This window comes from Chelmon rostratus, chromosome 1 (genome assembly GCF_017976325.1).
Source record: "Chelmon rostratus isolate fCheRos1 chromosome 1, fCheRos1.pri, whole genome shotgun sequence".
Taxonomy (NCBI): Eukaryota; Metazoa; Chordata; class Actinopteri; order Chaetodontiformes; family Chaetodontidae; genus Chelmon; species Chelmon rostratus.
The window spans coordinates 28,769,159-28,786,464 of record NC_055658.1 but is presented as its reverse complement, the minus strand read 5'-3'; the positions used below and the strand labels follow the sequence as shown (position 1 = coordinate 28,786,464).

Genomic DNA, 17,306 nt, shown 5'->3' with positions numbered 1-17,306 from the left:
AGTCAGCTACCTCCTTTAATTTCAGCGCAATTAAAAGCGACTTTGACTCTCCTTCTCGTCTTCTCTCACCACTTTAAAGGATTCACTGTTGCATGTGTCCAATACCTGACTCCCTTCATCTCCTTTTATCTACCTTTCTCCTTTTCTTTTGCCTCTACCTTTATTTTCTGCTCCGTCTTCTTATCTCATTTACTCCTCTCCGTTGCTTCTTCTCTGCCGCTCTATCTCCCACTGTGTATCTCTCTCTGTTTTCCTTCTCATGTTAAAGTCCTTGTTTATTGGACCAGCTTAAAGCTCTCAGTTAGCTGGAGCGTAACGCTCTGTTGGATCTGCCCGGCCAGATTGAGTTCCCATTGACTGGCCATCCTGAATGAGCCCACTCATGTCTGAAGGGAACCCAAACTCTTCCCCCATCTCTTATGGTGACGAGCGGCTGCCAATACAACCTTACCTGATCTCCCCACCACCCTCCTCCTCTCCTCCTCCTCTCCTCCTCCTCACACACACACACACACACACACACACACACACACACACACCTGCAGCCTTCCTGTCCTGTTGTCTCAGGTCATCTGATACCAGAGTTGGAGGCAAGTGCAGGGTTATTGAGTCTAAGCAATCCTTTAAAGGTCACAGGCTCAGAGACACACAGGCTGTAATGCTGCAAGAGGTTTTGGTCTGTCAGACAGCATCTTCACACCAAGCCAGACTAAAACTCTTGGTGGATTTGTTTTCCACAACAGTAGCTGAACAAATTTCCATATTTTGACCTGAGAAGGAGGATGGCAGAACGCTGCTGGGCTGGCTGTTGGTGTGTGTATGTGTGTGTGTGTGTGCGTCATTAACTGTCTGACAGCAGTGTTTTTTTTATCGCCACTCTCCTCAGCTCAGGTCTTTTTCTAATGTCGTCCTTTCACTCAGTTTTCAGGCTGTTGCCTTTCACTGCCGCTCTTATTTCTCTTCCAGTCGTTCGCAGCCAAGTAGTCAGACATCTTCCTTCTCCCTCTTTCACCATATCTTTCTGTTTCTGATGAAGGCAGGGATTTGTTGAGCTGCCTGACAGTGTGGGCTGGCCTCAGGCTTCGCTCGCCTTCACCATTCCTCCCCCTCCCTCCCTCCCTCCTTGCCTCTCGGCCCGTTTGGCAGCGCTACCCCACCACACCAGTGCCCAGACTACAAAAACCCCGTTTGCAGCTTCTGAGAGAGTGCCAGCCTGTCCGGGCATTCCCACTAGTGGGGAGAACTCATTGCCACACTGCTACGCTCTCATTGCTTGCCAAGTTCCTTTCCTGTTTTGCTCTCTTGTCTTTCTTCCTCTTTTTTTTTTTTCCTCATTTTCTCACTCTGCCTCTTTCATGGCTCTTTTCTCTGCTGGCAACACCCTCTTTGTGTCTTCACATTGCACTCTTGTCCAGGTTCCCTCAGTGGCCTCTTTCTTTCCTTCCTTCCTCTTTTTTATTCTGGTTGATTTTCATGAACTCCTCTGTCATTTTCTGCTGTTTTGTCACTGGCCTGTCACAGTGTGCGCGCACACACACACACACACACACACACACACACACACACACACACTCTGCAGGAGTCATTAACCTGGGTTTTACAGTTACACCGTTAGAGATCCTGGTCTGCTTTGTTTTAATTTGCATGTACTTGCATGCCACAGACAGAAAAAAAAGCAGTCAGGAATGTAAGCTGTGTTTGGTCTGAATTGTTGATGTGGCTTCAAGCGTGTCTCTGACCAGGTCACTGTGAGGGTCTACAAGAGGATTAGATGTCAGGTTGTGTGTGTGTGTGTGTGTGTGTGTGTGTGTGTGTGTGTGTGTGTACACACACCAAATATTCCATGCGGCACTCTGCTCCCACCTCGCGTTTCACCTCCACCTCTACTCTGCCACACGCATCACCTAGCTTGCGAGTTAATGCTTTTGTCTTCCAGAGGCGTTTTGTGTATCTGTGGGTTTGCTCAGCTGCCTCGTCTTTCTTCCTCCTTGCTCCGCTGCCTTGGCAGCGGTAGCAGGGCTAAGCTGTCCCAGAATCCTCCTCTGCACCTTCTATCCCCGATCAGTCCAGGAGCATTGTACGTTTAGCTTTACAGTCAATATTGTCACAGCTCTGACAAATGAAAAGGCTCCAGGGCCATGCCTGGACTTAAATGCACCATTTGGTAGCAGTCTGGCTTTTCTGGTTTCTGAGGGTTTGTCACTTGCTGCATTTAAGCCCTGAAATATTCACAGGACATATACTGGCAGACAAGGACTTACTCTTTTTCTTTTTTTTTCCTTTTTTTTGGGTCACTGACATCTTGCACCTCAAGCTAAGGGAGAAGTTTCTTTATTTGCAAGAGCCACACAATTCGTTAGACCATGTCATTTTCAGGAAGGGTTAATATGACATTTAAAATATTGGCTAAGCTTAACACATGAATGCTGAAGCTGCAGTTCTACACAATGCAACTACCAGTAATGTTCTGTATGTGAGATGGTTATTGTCAGTTTTTGAGGATGCTAACAGTCGGGTATAGTACACTTGGTGGGAACTGGAGACTGATGTGGTCTGGCTGCATGTTGTTGTTGGCAGAATAACTCAGTGTCGCCATCAGACAGCCTGCGAGCAGCGAGTGAGAAGCATCGCGGCTCTTCAGATTACAGCCTCGACTCCAAGAAACGCAAAGTGGACGACAAAGACAGCATGATCAGATATGTGAGTGTTTGCCCGTTTCATTGTTTGCGGTGTTTCACATTAAAGGTTTTTGCTCTCCTCCTCAAGCTGTTGGTGTGATCCTGAGCTTGTTTCTGGTAGTATTTTAACTTTGAGCCTCGAAAAATGTTGCCCATCAGGATAGACGTTCAGTATAAGCAAACCAAATCATAGCAAGACAAGCACTTAGCACCCACTTTATTGCCCTTTATTTGAGTATATAACTACCACAGTTTTGGTAATGCTTTATTTTAAAATACATTCATTGAAAGTGTCCTGGAAAGGAGTAAGTTATTTGGCTGTAATTATAGGTGAAATACAGACCATGTTCAATTCATACACTTCTTATGTAGTAATTCCAATTAAAAGCTGTGTACAATTAAACATATTAAGTTTCCCATAACACATTAATATGAATTCATATAGTTCGTGGTATGGTAAGTTCTTTCAGTGAAATTCTACTGGATATCAACAACGGACAAAAGTAACAGTCTCAAAACTCTCTCTGTCTCTGTTATTACTACCACGTTACACAGATCTTTCCAGGAAACTTTCAAGAAATTGCAATTATTGTGAAATAATTGACCTGTAAAATAAAGCCTTGCCCAGTTTCATTTCCTATGTTTATACAGTATCTTAAGCAAATAATAAACACATCGTATGGTTGATTCCAGAAATCTGGTGTGGCTTTCACTTTCATTTAGTAGTCAAAACATTGGACTGCACTGGTTTATACTGTCATTTTATCTCTAGCAGTGGTCTCCCTAAACTTAGCCTGTCACTCCTTCATTTCAGGACAGTGACGGAGACAAAAGCGACGACTTGGTGGTGGACGTCTCCAACGAGGTAAGACGGCGTTTGAACTGAGCTGCTCGGCCACATTCCACACTTTGAACGCCGCACAGAAACTAAACACAGCTCTCTTTTGTCATTTGTCTGTCGAAGCCTCAACACCTTTCACAGTGTTGCCAAAAAGTCTGTCATAATATTGGTTGTGTGTGTGTGTGTGTGTGTGTGTGTGTGCGTGCGTGCGTGCGCGCCATGAGTGTGTGTACTCGCTGTATTTCTTTTGCCATTCATGCAGAAAGTAAGACAAAGAACACAAAGAGAAAAGGGAGTGACAGGTGAATGAAAAATGTGTGTATGTGTGTGCGAGGGAGAGTACGAGCACGCACGAGTATATTTATCTGTGTTTGCACATGAGGCCCCAGTTTGTTTGACCTACATGTACATGCCAGTGGCTTTCCTCCGGTCTGTTTGCTCAGTCTCGCTCTCTGTCTGTCTCGTTTAACTCTGTAGGATCCGGCCACCCCTCGAGTCAGCCCCGCTCACTCACCTCCAGAAAACGGCCTGGATAAATCACGAGTCCTGAAGAAGGATGCTGCCCCCAACAGCCCCGCCTCCGTCGCCTCATCGGGCAGCACGCCGTCCTCCAAAGCGAAGGACCACGCCCATGTGAGTGTGAGGGACACGGCGAGCGACTTGAGATGAAATAAGGAGTTTACAGTGGAGGGGGGTGAAGGGTGAGGTGACAGGCTAAAGGGCATTTGTCAAGTGAAGTGGGTGTCTGTGTGAAGGACTAATGCGCAGGAGGCTTAGCAGTTGGCGGCTGTGAGGGGCTTGAAGGGGCAGCGGGTGGATGCACTCTTAGGAAATCAAACCCTGCGGCTCACTCCTCTCAATCTCCTTTATGGCTTACCCAATAAATGGTCATTTCTTCCTCGGCCCGAGGCTGTAAATATCCCAGAGATGCAGCAGCGAGGGAACTGCTGTCTTCCTCTTTTCTTGCTTCGTCTCATCTTCCCCTCCCCCCTCCGTCCCCAATTTCCCCCAATGCAGAAGCTCTCGCTAACCAGGCTAAAACAATCCTCGTGCATCGGTTTTACATAAACCATTTCGCTGAGGATTAGGATAGATTTATAGCCCACATCACTACCCTCCACCTCCCATGACACCCAGTTTCTCTCCATCCCTCATTAGTGTGTGTCACCAGGCTAAACCCCCCACTCCTCGAACTCGACTTGCAGAAGAAGAAAGATGGATTAATTATGAGAGAAGTGTTTGGGCCACCATCTTGCTTGTCTAGCCACTCTTAACAAGCTTGACTCCTAAGCAACGGTTTATGCCTCTACCCCCACCACACACACACTCGCACACTATGGCTGTAATGAAGTGTCAGTGTTAGATTGGATTACCTTGAGCCATCCACTTAGATTGTCACTCTGGATTTCCCTGCCAGTGGGGGTATTTTTGACTCACTGGGAGATTTTTTCTCTTTTTGTACTCTGGTGTGGACGCAGTTTCATTTCCGTGCATGTGTGGTTGAGAGTAAGTGAACGTACAACTTTCAGTAAGAGGATATAAAACAAGGTTGCACCCAGAGGTTGAAGAGTATCTCTGTTTTAGAATGACAAGTCGTCCACACCGAGCCTGAAGTCCAACACACCTACACCAAGAAATGAGGCCCCGACACCAGGAACCAGCACCACTCCAGGACTGCGGCCTCTCACCATGGGCAAGCCAACCGGCATGGAGGCGTTAGGTACCTGAACGGCTTCACCGTCACTCTCATTTAGAACGGAAACATTTCATTAATTAGATTTTCTTAAAGTGAAATTATGCTTGTCTGAAGACGCATAAATGTCCTCTTCTACGTAAATGTGAAAATTTACGTAGAAAAGGATCTTAGGTTCTGGAGGGCTGATAAAACAAACAATTTTAAACACATCAGTTTGGGCTTTATTTTCATCAAGGAAGTAATGTTAAGATTAAAGTTTATTGTTGATCTTGGAAACAGACAAAACAATCTCACCACATGGTCTTCCTCAGCAGATGCACTTGACATGGAATTGAATAATGATGGAAACCATCATTAGTCACAGCCCTTCATTCATAGTTCCAAACCTTAGTTTAGTGTTTACAGATGTTAATTATCATTTCTCCTGCAGAGCTTCTACAGATCAACTAAAATAGTCCTGTCTCTTCTCTAGCCGCTCCGGCCCTGCGTACACCTCTGTCCATTGCGGGTTCCTATGCCAGCCCATTTGCTATGATGGGTCATCATGAGATGAACGGATCCCTGACCAGCCCCGGCGTCTATCCGGGTCTCATCTCCCCACAGATGAGTGCCGCAGCTGCCGCCGCATACGGACGCTCACCAATTGTAATTATTCCCGCTTCTATATAGAGTTTATGAATCACGTGACTGCCGCTCCTCTTCTTCACATATACTCATTCATATATTCCACCTCTATCAGTTTGACACAACAAGCCCTCCACCAGCTTCTGTATGAATTATCCTCCTCGGTTGTAAAACGACTTTGAGAAACTTAAGCATTCATCCTGTATTTCCATAACTCATTGTGAGTATTTCTGCTTGGCTGGCTGCAGCTTGTTGTGTGTACATAATGAGAAAGTACAAAGACAGCATGGCTCCTTTTACTTTGATGTTAGCTAGTTAGCATTCTAAAGGCTTTTAAAAAAGGCTCACCCCCAAACTGCATCTCCGTGTTTGAAAATCTCCCAGGCTTTCATTAGCATTAGCAAGTGGGATGTTGTAGCCTTGTGTAAAGCTTCTCTGTATGCAATGAAGCTGAATCTGCGCCTTTCAAGGGATTTGCCTGGAAACGATGGTACAAGAGTTCCTCTGGGCGTTAGCAGATAAAGTGAAGCGTAGTTTTCAATTTGAATATTAGCTTAGTTTAATTTATCTTTGCAGGGTTGTCTCTTAACTCTTTGCTCTTCTTGCTCACGCAGGCGGGGTTTGACCCTCATCCTCACATGAGAGCTCCAGGCCTGCCAGCCAGCCTCACGTCCATTTCTGGAGGAAAACCGTGAGTTTTGGATTTCGCTATTTCTTATCGACGGATAGCACATACGTCTCAGCTCAAACTGACCATCTTTCCTTTCCTCTGTCGTCTGCAGAGCTTATTCTTTTCATGTGAGCGCAGACGGTCAGATGCAGCCCGTTCCCTTCCCTCCAGACGCACTGATAGGCCCGGGCATCCCGCGCCACGCCCGCCAGATCAACACGCTGAGCCACGGGGAGGTGGTGTGCGCCGTCACCATCAGCAACCCCACACGCCACGTCTACACCGGCGGCAAGGGTTGTGTCAAGATCTGGGACATCAGCCAACCAGGCAGCAAGAGCCCAGTGTCCCAGCTCGACTGCCTGGTAACTAGTCGTATTGTTTTGTTGCGAGTCATGGCAGAAGAGTTTCAGATCTGTGTTATTAGTGCGGATGTTTCAAAGTGGTAACAAGGCGTCCTGCCAGAGCAGGGACATAATGTACTCATGTTGCGTTCTCTGCAATCGGTCTCCTTCATTAAGATTTTCTTGAGCATCAAATGTAGCCTGACTCCACATCCCGCTGTAGCTTTCCCCCAGATTCCAACTGACAGACATGTGAATAATTCAGCAAAGTGTCTCACTGCTGTGCTGAAATAATCCTGGGTGAGGAAAAAAACCCAGCCTGCTGAGTAATGATGTTCTGATTGGCCAACCCTGTCTGCCATTACCCAGCTCATTACTTCCTCCCAACTGCCTCCCATTTCTCATTTTGATACTGTGACTTCATGCCGTTCAACTCATATGGTCTCCAACACCCTTAAGGTGCGTCCAGAGTGCAGTTGGGTCTTATAAAGCCATCAGGGTGCTGTTTTAATTCGACCAAGAGCTTCCACAGTCTTATTGATCTCTGTCTTCCTGCTCTCTTGGAGCCTGGCCAACAGCTGCAGCATCGCTCTCTCCCTGCATCTCTTGTTAAAGCTGACATCCACATCTTCACCAAAACATGAAACAAGAGTCAGCGGCAGCCTAAAAACTTCACTCAGCTCCCCCCTGAGTTTAAGTAGAGGAGGTGTTGATGTGGGTCCTCTGATGTATGCTGCCGATCTCTTTTTGCTTCACAGGATTGTAACCAAGTCTCTATTTAACCTCAAATTTCACACGTTGACAAATTTACAGATAAATTACCTCCAGACAAGATCGTGACGATACCTGTTTGTTTTCTGTTCCAGAACAGGGACAATTACATCCGCTCCTGCAAGCTGTTGCCTGACGGCCGCACCCTGATAGTGGGCGGCGAGGCCAGCACGCTGACCATCTGGGACCTGGCCTCACAGACGCCCCGCATAAAGGCCGAGCTCACTTCCTCTGCTCCAGCCTGCTACGCGCTGGCCATAAGTCCTGACGCCAAGGTCTGCTTCTCCTGCTGCTCAGATGGAAACATCGCCGTGTGGGACCTCCATAACCAGACGCTCGTTAGGTCAGTGCTTTGGCTCGAGGGATGTATTTTTTTACCAATATGGCAAATTTTAAGAATTCACTCGGTTGGAATCTGTGCCTCGGGCGTTCTTTAATACACAGCTCACAAATTGTAAGAAACCCTTGTTGTTTGAGTTGGGAAGGCCTTCTGCTCTGTTCCTGACTTCATGTTTGGGTGTCTTGTGCTGTTCCAGGCAGTTCCAGGGCCACACAGATGGAGCCAGCTGTATCGACATCTCCCACGATGGAACCAAACTGTGGACCGGGGGGCTCGACAACACCGTCCGCTCCTGGGATCTGAGGGAGGGACGTCAGCTCCAGCAACACGACTTTACCTCACAGGCAGGGAGAAACCTCTCACACTCGTTCCAGAGTGTCTTCAGCTGATGCTCGATGCTAAAACAGGCTTTATTTGAAGTGCTGAAACACTGACCTGTGTTGTATCCGTGTTGCAGATCTTCTCGCTGGGCTACTGTCCCACTGGAGAATGGCTGGCTGTGGGCATGGAGAGCAGCAACGTGGAGGTGCTTCACCACACTAAGCCCGACAAGTACCAGCTGCACCTGCATGAAAGCTGCGTCCTCTCACTCAAGTTCGCCTACTGTGGTAAGAAACAAGCAAAGAGTCTCCTTAATGTGTGCACACAAACAGAATTCTAGTTATTAGTTAAATGAATAATAGATAGATAGATTCATCTCCAAAGAGAAATTTGCAGTTCCAGCAGCTCAAAAGGTGGACACACAAGAGCATGCAAAATAAGAACAAGAACTACTTTCAAGTAATGAACAACTTACAAGTAGAGATCAACTTACTTGAAAAGTTTTCTTTACTAGAAAGAGGTAAAAATACAATACAAAATAACAATATAAGAAAAAAAATAGTGAAATAAAAATAAAGAACTAGGCTATACAAGATAAACATTCAAGCAGTTAAATATAGGCACAGTTGTGCAAAACAGTGTGCAATAGTCCAGCAAATAGACGTGTGTGTGTGATGGAGTCCAGCATTTAGATGTGTGTGTGATGGAGTCCAGCATATGGATGTGTGTGTGATAAAGTGCATGTGTCCATGGTGTGTGGTGTAAGTGTGTAGTGGGTTCGGAGTTGTTGTGTTGATTATTGTTTTTGTCGCCCTCCCCGAGACTTGGTCAGTGCTGAACATGGATTTCTCAGGTTTATTCACTTTTGTCTTGCTGAAATCATTTTACTACAATCACCTCAGGATCGTCTCGATGGGCACTCAGCTAGAAACCACATCCTTGCAGTCTAGACGAGCACCAGTCGCAGCATCAGTATCAGATGGACGTATAGCTAGTCGGTTACTGGTGGGACGGTTTCTGTAGATGCTGCAGTAATTCAAACATCCAGTGACTGTTATTCAGTCGCTTGAAGGGTGATGGCGTGATTAAAAATAAAAAGCGGTTTCTTTTTGCTCTAGTGCATTTTTTAATCTGAATTCCCAGTGGGTGCTGTTTATTCCTGAGAATTTGTTTTGAGCACTGCATTGTGTTGAGATGTCGGATATCTCTACAGTTTAAACTGCACACAGCAAAGGCTTGTAGCTGTATTAACAAGGAAGCCGTTATTTTACAAATGAGCTCATTAGAGAAATTTGTCATTGCTTTTTCAGTTTGGATCATTCTGCCTGTTGGGCAGACCAGCTGGTTTCAAGTTTAAGGCTCAGATAAATGAGGTTTTACTATCGACTCACTTTTCTTTTTGCCAGAACTGTCACTATTCATTTCCCCTCACAAGAGCCCCCCACAGCACCGTTTCAAATCACTGCCACCACAGAACTGGTTAATTCAGATGACGCTCTCTGCTTCAGCGCTTTTGCTGTCACTAATTAAATCATTAGCCAACTAGTCAGTTGGGTAATTAATCAGAGGGTGATTTAAATAATAATCAGGGTGGAAATAGTGTGAGTCTCCTTCATTATGTGCATTTTATGATTGTTAATGTAATGGTCTTTTCCTCACTGCGGTTTTTAGGGCCACTGATAAGGTATTACAGAGTCACATGTTAGCTGTGGGTTGGAGGTTTACTGTAAATCAGAGTCTAGAGGAGACAGTGGTGACAAACACGACTGTGTGTGTATGTCAGCACACATACCTTCAGATGATATTCTCAGCACGTCTGCTCTGTGTTTGCAGGTAAATGGTTTGTGAGCACAGGGAAGGACAATCTGCTGAACGCATGGAGGACTCCTTATGGTGCCAGCATATTCCAGGTAACGAGATTCAGACACACTATTCAACTAACAGGTATTCGGGGAACATTACAGTTTGCGTAACCTCAGTGGTCTCGAGGCGATTTCACAAAGAAGTGTCGTTTCTACTGTGCATCTTTTTTTTGGCGTACAAAATAGAAGCACAGTTGCCTTTATTCTTCAGCCACTTACAACACAATGCTGTCACAATTATAGTGACAAATCTACATCCCAGTCATCTTCAGCTACATGTTTGTCAGATGTAATCACGGGAACTAATTGTGGATCCTGATAAGTCGTACGTGGGAGGGAAGGAGATTGTAAGATGCAGCGTAAAGCTCTGAGAAACTAATAAAGGTATTTAGTTCGTGTTCATATTATATTAAGGCTGTGTTACCAATCATGCTAATAATGGTGGTAAATGGTAAATCTTGTTCAAACTAAAAACATGTTCATCAGCTGTTTGAGTTCAGTCCTTCTACTTGCATATTTGATTAATCATCGACAAAAGTAATTGGCAATTATTTTTTAAGTAATAGTGAAAAAAGTCAAACATGCTCCAGCCTCACAAGTTTGATGCTTTTTGTCTGTTTTGTATGACGGTTAAAGGATCATCTGACTTTTTGACTGCAGCGTGGTTTAGGATTATTTAACATACACATTTTTCTGAACACTATACTCAGTCAAGACTAAGTAAGCTACGGTGGTACTGTAATGCTTCCAGCTATGGCGTTTGCTCTATGAGCTAATCTGACTAGCATGGTCTATTTAACAGGCAACAACTGTTCCATCATCACAGAGCAAATTACCCAGAATTCAAGTTAACTGAACAGTAATTATACTGAATAGCTATGGACAAATACACCGTTCCACCTCTGTTCATGAGGTTAACTGTTAAACATAAGACCGACTTAATGCCCTGATCAAGAAACAAAAAGTTGTACTCCCCTATCTTCACAAATAATGGTAACACATTAATGGTGACTTCTCTCGTGTTTCACTTCCACAGTCGAAGGAGTCGTCCTCCGTCCTGAGCTGTGACATCTCAGCAGACGACAAATACATCGTGACAGGATCCGGTGACAAGAAGGCCACCGTCTACGAGGTCATCTACTAGGAAGGAGGCTCCCGCTCTGCTTCAGCACTTCTATTGAGATGACTTGTGCTTTCCCCCCCGACCATCCATCTGTGGATTACAGCAGACTGAGACGAACTACAGATCTGGAAAACTTCTCTGGCAGAAATCGATGGAGATGTTGGCCTGAGGATGCTTGTGCTGGAAAGAAGAAGTCAACCTGTCTTTTTTTTATCCTTTTTTTTTTTTTTTGGAGGGTTTATTTTTGGGTTACACTTTTTTTTTTTTCCTGTTTTCCTTGAGAAAATTTGGGTGTAACCCGATGGAGCGGCGCTTCATTTCTGAGAACCTCGTTCCCCAGACGTCTTGTGAAAAGTGTACATATCGAATTAAATAAAAGACATTTTATATATATATTATAAGAATATATATATTTTCATGTCCTGGGTGTATTGTGATGATTTTTTTGGCCCACTCTGTCCTATGCCATGATATGAGTGGGGGAGCAGAACATAGGGTAGAACTTTTTAACTTTTTGATTTTCTTAAAGCACATTCTCCAGGCTGACTTTTTCAGAAATCAAACAGAGGAGCGTGAAACTTGTGAGTTTTAAAATGGCCTTTTGTCACAGTGCTCTTACCGAACGATGAAAACGTGGAGTCCTCTGACTCGGGCAGAGCCTCTGCTGGTTTGGACCAGTTTGGGACCGAGCAGGATGCTATGATTCAGGAAAAGAGATGGATGTAAACTTAATTCATATATATATACACATATATATATATATATAAAGACCTTTTTAAAGTGTACATCTCTGTGCTATCTTTTTCCCTGTTTGTTTGTTTTACCTTGTTAGATTACGGGAGATAGGGAACGTTTAATGTTTAGCCTAACCTTTGGACCTCAGTTGGCAGCAGAAGCACTGCAGCAGGCACAAACTGAGTGACAATGTGCTTTTTGCTAACTTGACGTAATATGGATGTTGAATTGCACAATTGATTTCTTGGCTACAGACTAAACTCAAACAGTCCAATCTGCGCTATTGGAATCCTTCTGCCCCCTTGTATCTTATCAATATTCCTGGAACATGTTTGGTCGGCCATGATGGGGAGAGGCAGAGACGTGTAACTGCTCATGCGAAAAGGAGGGAATGGAACAGACAAACACAAATTATTAAATCAAATGTCTCCCATGTTGACGTGAAGACAACAGTGAGTAATTCTGGTTTGTACACTGTGCTCAAGTACAAGAAAATAAAAGGGGCAAAATGCGTCAGTCCCTCTGAATCACACCAAAGTATGTAGCAAATGCTGTCAGCACTGAAAAGAAATGTACAGTTGTTAATAAATCAATAAAACCGTTTTTGTAGAATGGCCCATTTCCTTGTGATTGACCCTCTGATGATGTTTTATCTGCTAATGCACTTCTGATGTGCTTCATGGGCGTCTGAAGGCCTTTGGTTGTGTAAAGCATCAGTCTTTGACATGGATCAGGATCGAAGCTACCACACTGATAGCAGGTATTGGTGGTTTTCGAAACTTGACAGGATTTTTTTTGTCAAACAATTTAAGGAATAGACATTTTCAGAAACACTCATGTCGGTACATTGAATATGAAGCTACACTCAATAGATGGTAATCTTAGCATAAAGACTAGAAACAGCTAGCCTGACTCTGTTGCCTGGCAACATCATGGCAACAACAGGACTGCTCCTGGCCAAGAAATAGTCTGCCCCCTAACCCAACATTAATAATAAATCCACAATGGCTTTTAGAGCATTTTGAGCGTCATGTTCACATAATAAAATAAGAAATTAAAGTTCCAGGTGTTTAGAAAATGTCTAATTTTTCTGAGGTTAGTGAAGACTTGCAACAAAGACTCATGACGGCTACCTGTATAAAATCCTGGCCATAGCCCTGAGCAACATTTAGCTAAAGCCCATGTATCACTAAAACAGAACAAAGAGCAAAATATTATTTACGACAAACTTCACTGAACATCTCCTGAATCTCACAGGAGTTGAGGAGTTGGAAAGTAAACCAGTATTAGAGGATCGTGTGGTTGGCAATTGTGTGAATGAATGATAAGTTTGGACTCACCTCCGTGTGACCCAGGGCTCATTCAGTTTTCTCGACTTGTCTCCCGGTGACATTCACAATGCAGCATTTGAGGCCACGTCTTGTCGGGCGTGTTCCTGAATTCCATGTTGATCTCTGATTAAAGAGGGAAACACACAGAATGAAAGGTTTGTTGCTGTTGTTAAGTTCAGATGAATCAGCTTTTGTTAAATTCTGACCTCTTTATGAGTCAAAACAAACATGTAGGCTGAGAAAGTTACGTACTGTATTAAGTTCATGTCAAAGCAACCTGAGACAACAAGTTAGCTTAACACCATTTACACTCTTGCTACAACGCACAAGGTGAGAGTTATGAGACCAGTCGAAGCTAGGCTAGCACTTGAGCTAGTGAGCTAATCTGCTAGCATGGTCACTGCTGACTGACTGTGGGTTTGACGATGTTGTTTTATCAGCTTATATACTCAACGGAAACAGCACAAAGACAATTTATTTAATGTTTCACGTCATCAGCTTCATTGATTTTTGTAAATATCTGCTTATTCTGAATTTGATGCAGCAACACGTTTCAAACAAGTTGGGACAGGAGCAACAAAAGACTGAGAAAGTTGTGGAACGCTCCAAAAACACCTGTTTGGATCATTCCACAGGTAAACAGGTTGATTGGTAACAGGTGATAGGATCATGATTGGGTATGAAAGGAGCATCCTGGAAAGGCTCAGTCGTTCACGAGCGAGGATGGAGCGAGGTTCAACACTTTGTGAACACATGATTAGCTAAAGCATGTTAATACACAGGCTCAGGAACACTTTGTCAAACTGTTAAACACAGTTTGTTTGCAGATGACTCCATTCTGTTTGTATTTATGTTCCACACAGCTCACAACCTTTTTGTAATCTGGGTTGTAGGAGTTCAGATTTTAAGAAATGATAAAATGGACACATCGCTGAATCACTGTTTGTTGTCTTTTGGCATTGAGCTATTTTCGCTTCATCCACACAGACATCTAGAGCAAAGCTGGTGGAAGTCAGTGACAATAAAACTGTAATAGAGAAATTAAGAAGTAGTATATTTGGTAGAGATCTTTAGATATTGCTTTAAAAATGTGGTGAACAACAACACCAACCTGACATTTCATCCTGTAAAATCACAAACACACTCAGTGCTTGTAAAATGAAAAGGCTTCAAAAAAAAAAATCAGACCAAATGCCACTGTTGACAAAGAAATGAAGTAGTTACTGTAGGTGTCATTTTTTGGTAATGGGAAGAGTAAAATGTCACGGCTGTGACACACAGACTTGTAATATATTTGTCAGCGCACACACCGATATGAAACAAGCGAAGTGTGACACAGAGAGGAGATCTGAACTGAAGTAAAAAGGTGTGAGGGAGACGGAGACGGTTGTTGTGAGTTAATGGCTTTGTTTCCAGACGGGATGGTTTGTGGTTTCAGGCCTGCTGACAGGAGTAATGGTGGGAGGGATGAGACACACAGCTCAGGATCTGTGTGGCTTGGCAGACCACACGAACACACACACACACACACACACACACACACACACACACACACACACACACACACACACACACACACACACACACACACACACAGTTGCCTCACTTGACTCACAGAGCCAACAGAGACACATTCAGTCACACTCACATTGCACACACTCCCACACACACCTGAGAAAGAAAAAGACAAACTACTTGGGGAATTTGTGGCTTTGTGCAGATATCAGTGATGCTTGTGAAACAGGATTTGAAGATAAGATCTCTCACGCATTAACGTCATTGCCAATAACGACCAGCACATGCTTATGAAATGGTAACCTTTTTTTTTTTGTCAAGCGCAGGCTTCCATAGGATAACTCGTGATATGTACTATAAATGTCAGTCTGTGAATCCTGTTTCACTGACTCATCGCCCTGAACGGCTGCCATGTCTTTTCCTTCTCTTTCTTCCCCTCCCACGTCCTTTCCCACTCTCTTGTTCTGCTCCCACCACAGGTGGCGAGTGCATTCATTTTCACTTTTGTGGGGGTGCTGGCTGTAAGGCTGTGATTTCTGACTGTGTGTGAGAGAGGGGGGAGACGGGGTGGTTAGGGATGCAACATGGGGCGATTTCTTTGCCATGCATTTCGCTAATTGTGTGGGCTGAAGGCTGAGTACATAATGCTGAGCTATACGTGCGTGCACGTACAGACTGTCTTCAAATACATTAAAGCCGTTTGTCCTTTCGTAATCCTGCCTCCTAGAAATCGTGTTTGTGTGACACTAAACAGTTCTGACTGGCGGGTTTTTGAAGGTAGCTGGATTGTGTGGATGACGTTCACTGATGGTGGCTTTTCGGGTCCATAAAGTGGCACAAAAGTCACAACAAGGTGGACCACAGACCAGGGCCTGCATTCTGCTTATCACATGTGGTTCAGTTAAAGTACAACCCGTAAGTAAAGACAGCGGCTTTGGTTAAATATTGAGAAATACTGAGATATATGGAAGTAAACATTTGACGAAGACGAAGATTATTCCCTCACTCTGGCCAAGTGCTTTGACCGAACCATGAAGAGGATTCCAGCTGCAACAAGCGGATAATTGTGCAGCTTTTCAGATGTGTTTACTTAAAATGCTCCCATATAATATTGATAGAAAATCTACTCCGGGCAGAATTTATGCGTCTTTCTAAACGTATTTGCAGTTACAAGTTAGCAGCGCACAAACTTTAGAGATTTTTAGGAGACAGAGTGGGCGTTTGTGAATTTTAAATGGAGCTAAAGCCACTGGTGACCAGGCAGAACAACATTCAGCACAAACTCACAATCAATGAAGCAAATGAGCCAGAGAGAAGTGTTTGAAGCACAACGTGTGACGGGGAATCGACTGTAAAACTATTTCACACAATAAAAACAGAACGTATGCAACCTGACATCACCGGCCATCACGCGCCGTCTGAGACAGTCACCTCATAACCGATGTACAGGTTACATTAGAAGAGCCCATACTTCAGCATCACCTGAACCGGGACACCGCACTAACTCTGCCTAATCTGCATACTGACATCCAATCACAATGCCGGCAAAACCGAGATACTACACACTTCATCATCTATAAATGCAAAGACCCGTGATAAGATGTCACTCTCCAGTTCACATTTGAAGGCGTGTTAAAGGACAGATTAACTGGAACACAGTCCCGTCGTGTCCACGTGTCCAGAACATCACAGGTGTTGATGGACGCGTGCCTTCAGCAGTCAGATGTGGGCGAGAGAGCATCTCCCACAGTTTTTGTGAAGCTGGAACATGAAGGGTGAATGCTGAAGTACAAACTTTGGAGGCCACTCAGTTAGTCTGACAGCTGCTGAAGCCTCGAATGAGCTTCAGCTAAGCTTCGGGATGCAGAGCGAAGCGGATTTTTGTCTAACCCTGAAACAACACCAGAAGCGATCCGGTTGTCTCGATGTACACGTGGGCATGTAGATACTGTTTCAAGACATGTTTCATGTTGATGTGGAACAGTCTAAATTGTCTAAATTCAGAACAGTAATGAGCCATGTTTAAATGAGCACGGTTTCTCACCATTTGACCCAGTTCATTTTGAACCTTTCCCCTGGATCTCTGCTAAAAGCTGACTGTGCTCCACCTAAAGGCTCCTCGGCCTGTAAAATCCTGATCTAAGGCGTTTTTGTTCTCTTGACAGTCGAGAGCTTTTGCAGTGAAGGAGAAGTGATGCAGGGCGCTCTTCGTCTCTCCTCTCCATTTCTCTCCTCGGTCCATTTCAGCGGGAGGTGAAGGTACTCTCCGCTACCTGACAGCCTTCTGATTTCATCTCTCTTTTATGGCACCGTGAGACGAAACGGAGAGCAAAATGATGAGCCTTTCCTCTCTTTTCTCACAGAGACAGCCTTTTATGGTTTCATCTTCCTCTCCCAGCGTCTCCATTTCTCCATCCCATTGTCAGCAGCTACACCCCTTCACATCTTTCTTTTCTGT

The 17,306-nt window shown here is 44.4% G+C and overlaps 1 protein-coding gene across 5 annotated transcripts in view; it reads left to right on the top strand.

Annotated features, from left to right (window-relative positions):
• LOC121606840 (transducin-like enhancer protein 3-B) overlaps positions 1-12,613 on the top strand; it is a 31,199-nt gene extending 18,586 nt beyond the window's left edge. For all 5 annotated transcript variants that reach the window (XM_041937448.1, XM_041937430.1, XM_041937423.1 and 2 more), the window contains exons 10-21: positions 2,578-2,700; positions 3,493-3,543; positions 3,997-4,152; positions 5,104-5,239; positions 5,688-5,860; positions 6,454-6,530; positions 6,622-6,871; positions 7,717-7,964; positions 8,158-8,305; positions 8,419-8,569; positions 10,116-10,192; positions 11,181-12,613. In XM_041937448.1, coding sequence (XP_041793382.1) covers positions 2,578-2,700; positions 3,493-3,543; positions 3,997-4,152; positions 5,104-5,239; positions 5,688-5,860; positions 6,454-6,530; positions 6,622-6,871; positions 7,717-7,964; positions 8,158-8,305; positions 8,419-8,569; positions 10,116-10,192; positions 11,181-11,288 — 1,698 coding nt within the window. In that variant the 3' untranslated portion in view covers positions 11,289-12,613. The remainder of the gene's footprint in view (positions 1-2,577; positions 2,701-3,492; positions 3,544-3,996; positions 4,153-5,103; positions 5,240-5,687; positions 5,861-6,453; positions 6,531-6,621; positions 6,872-7,716; positions 7,965-8,157; positions 8,306-8,418; positions 8,570-10,115; positions 10,193-11,180) is intronic.
• Positions 12,614-17,306: the final 4,693 nt, after the last annotated feature.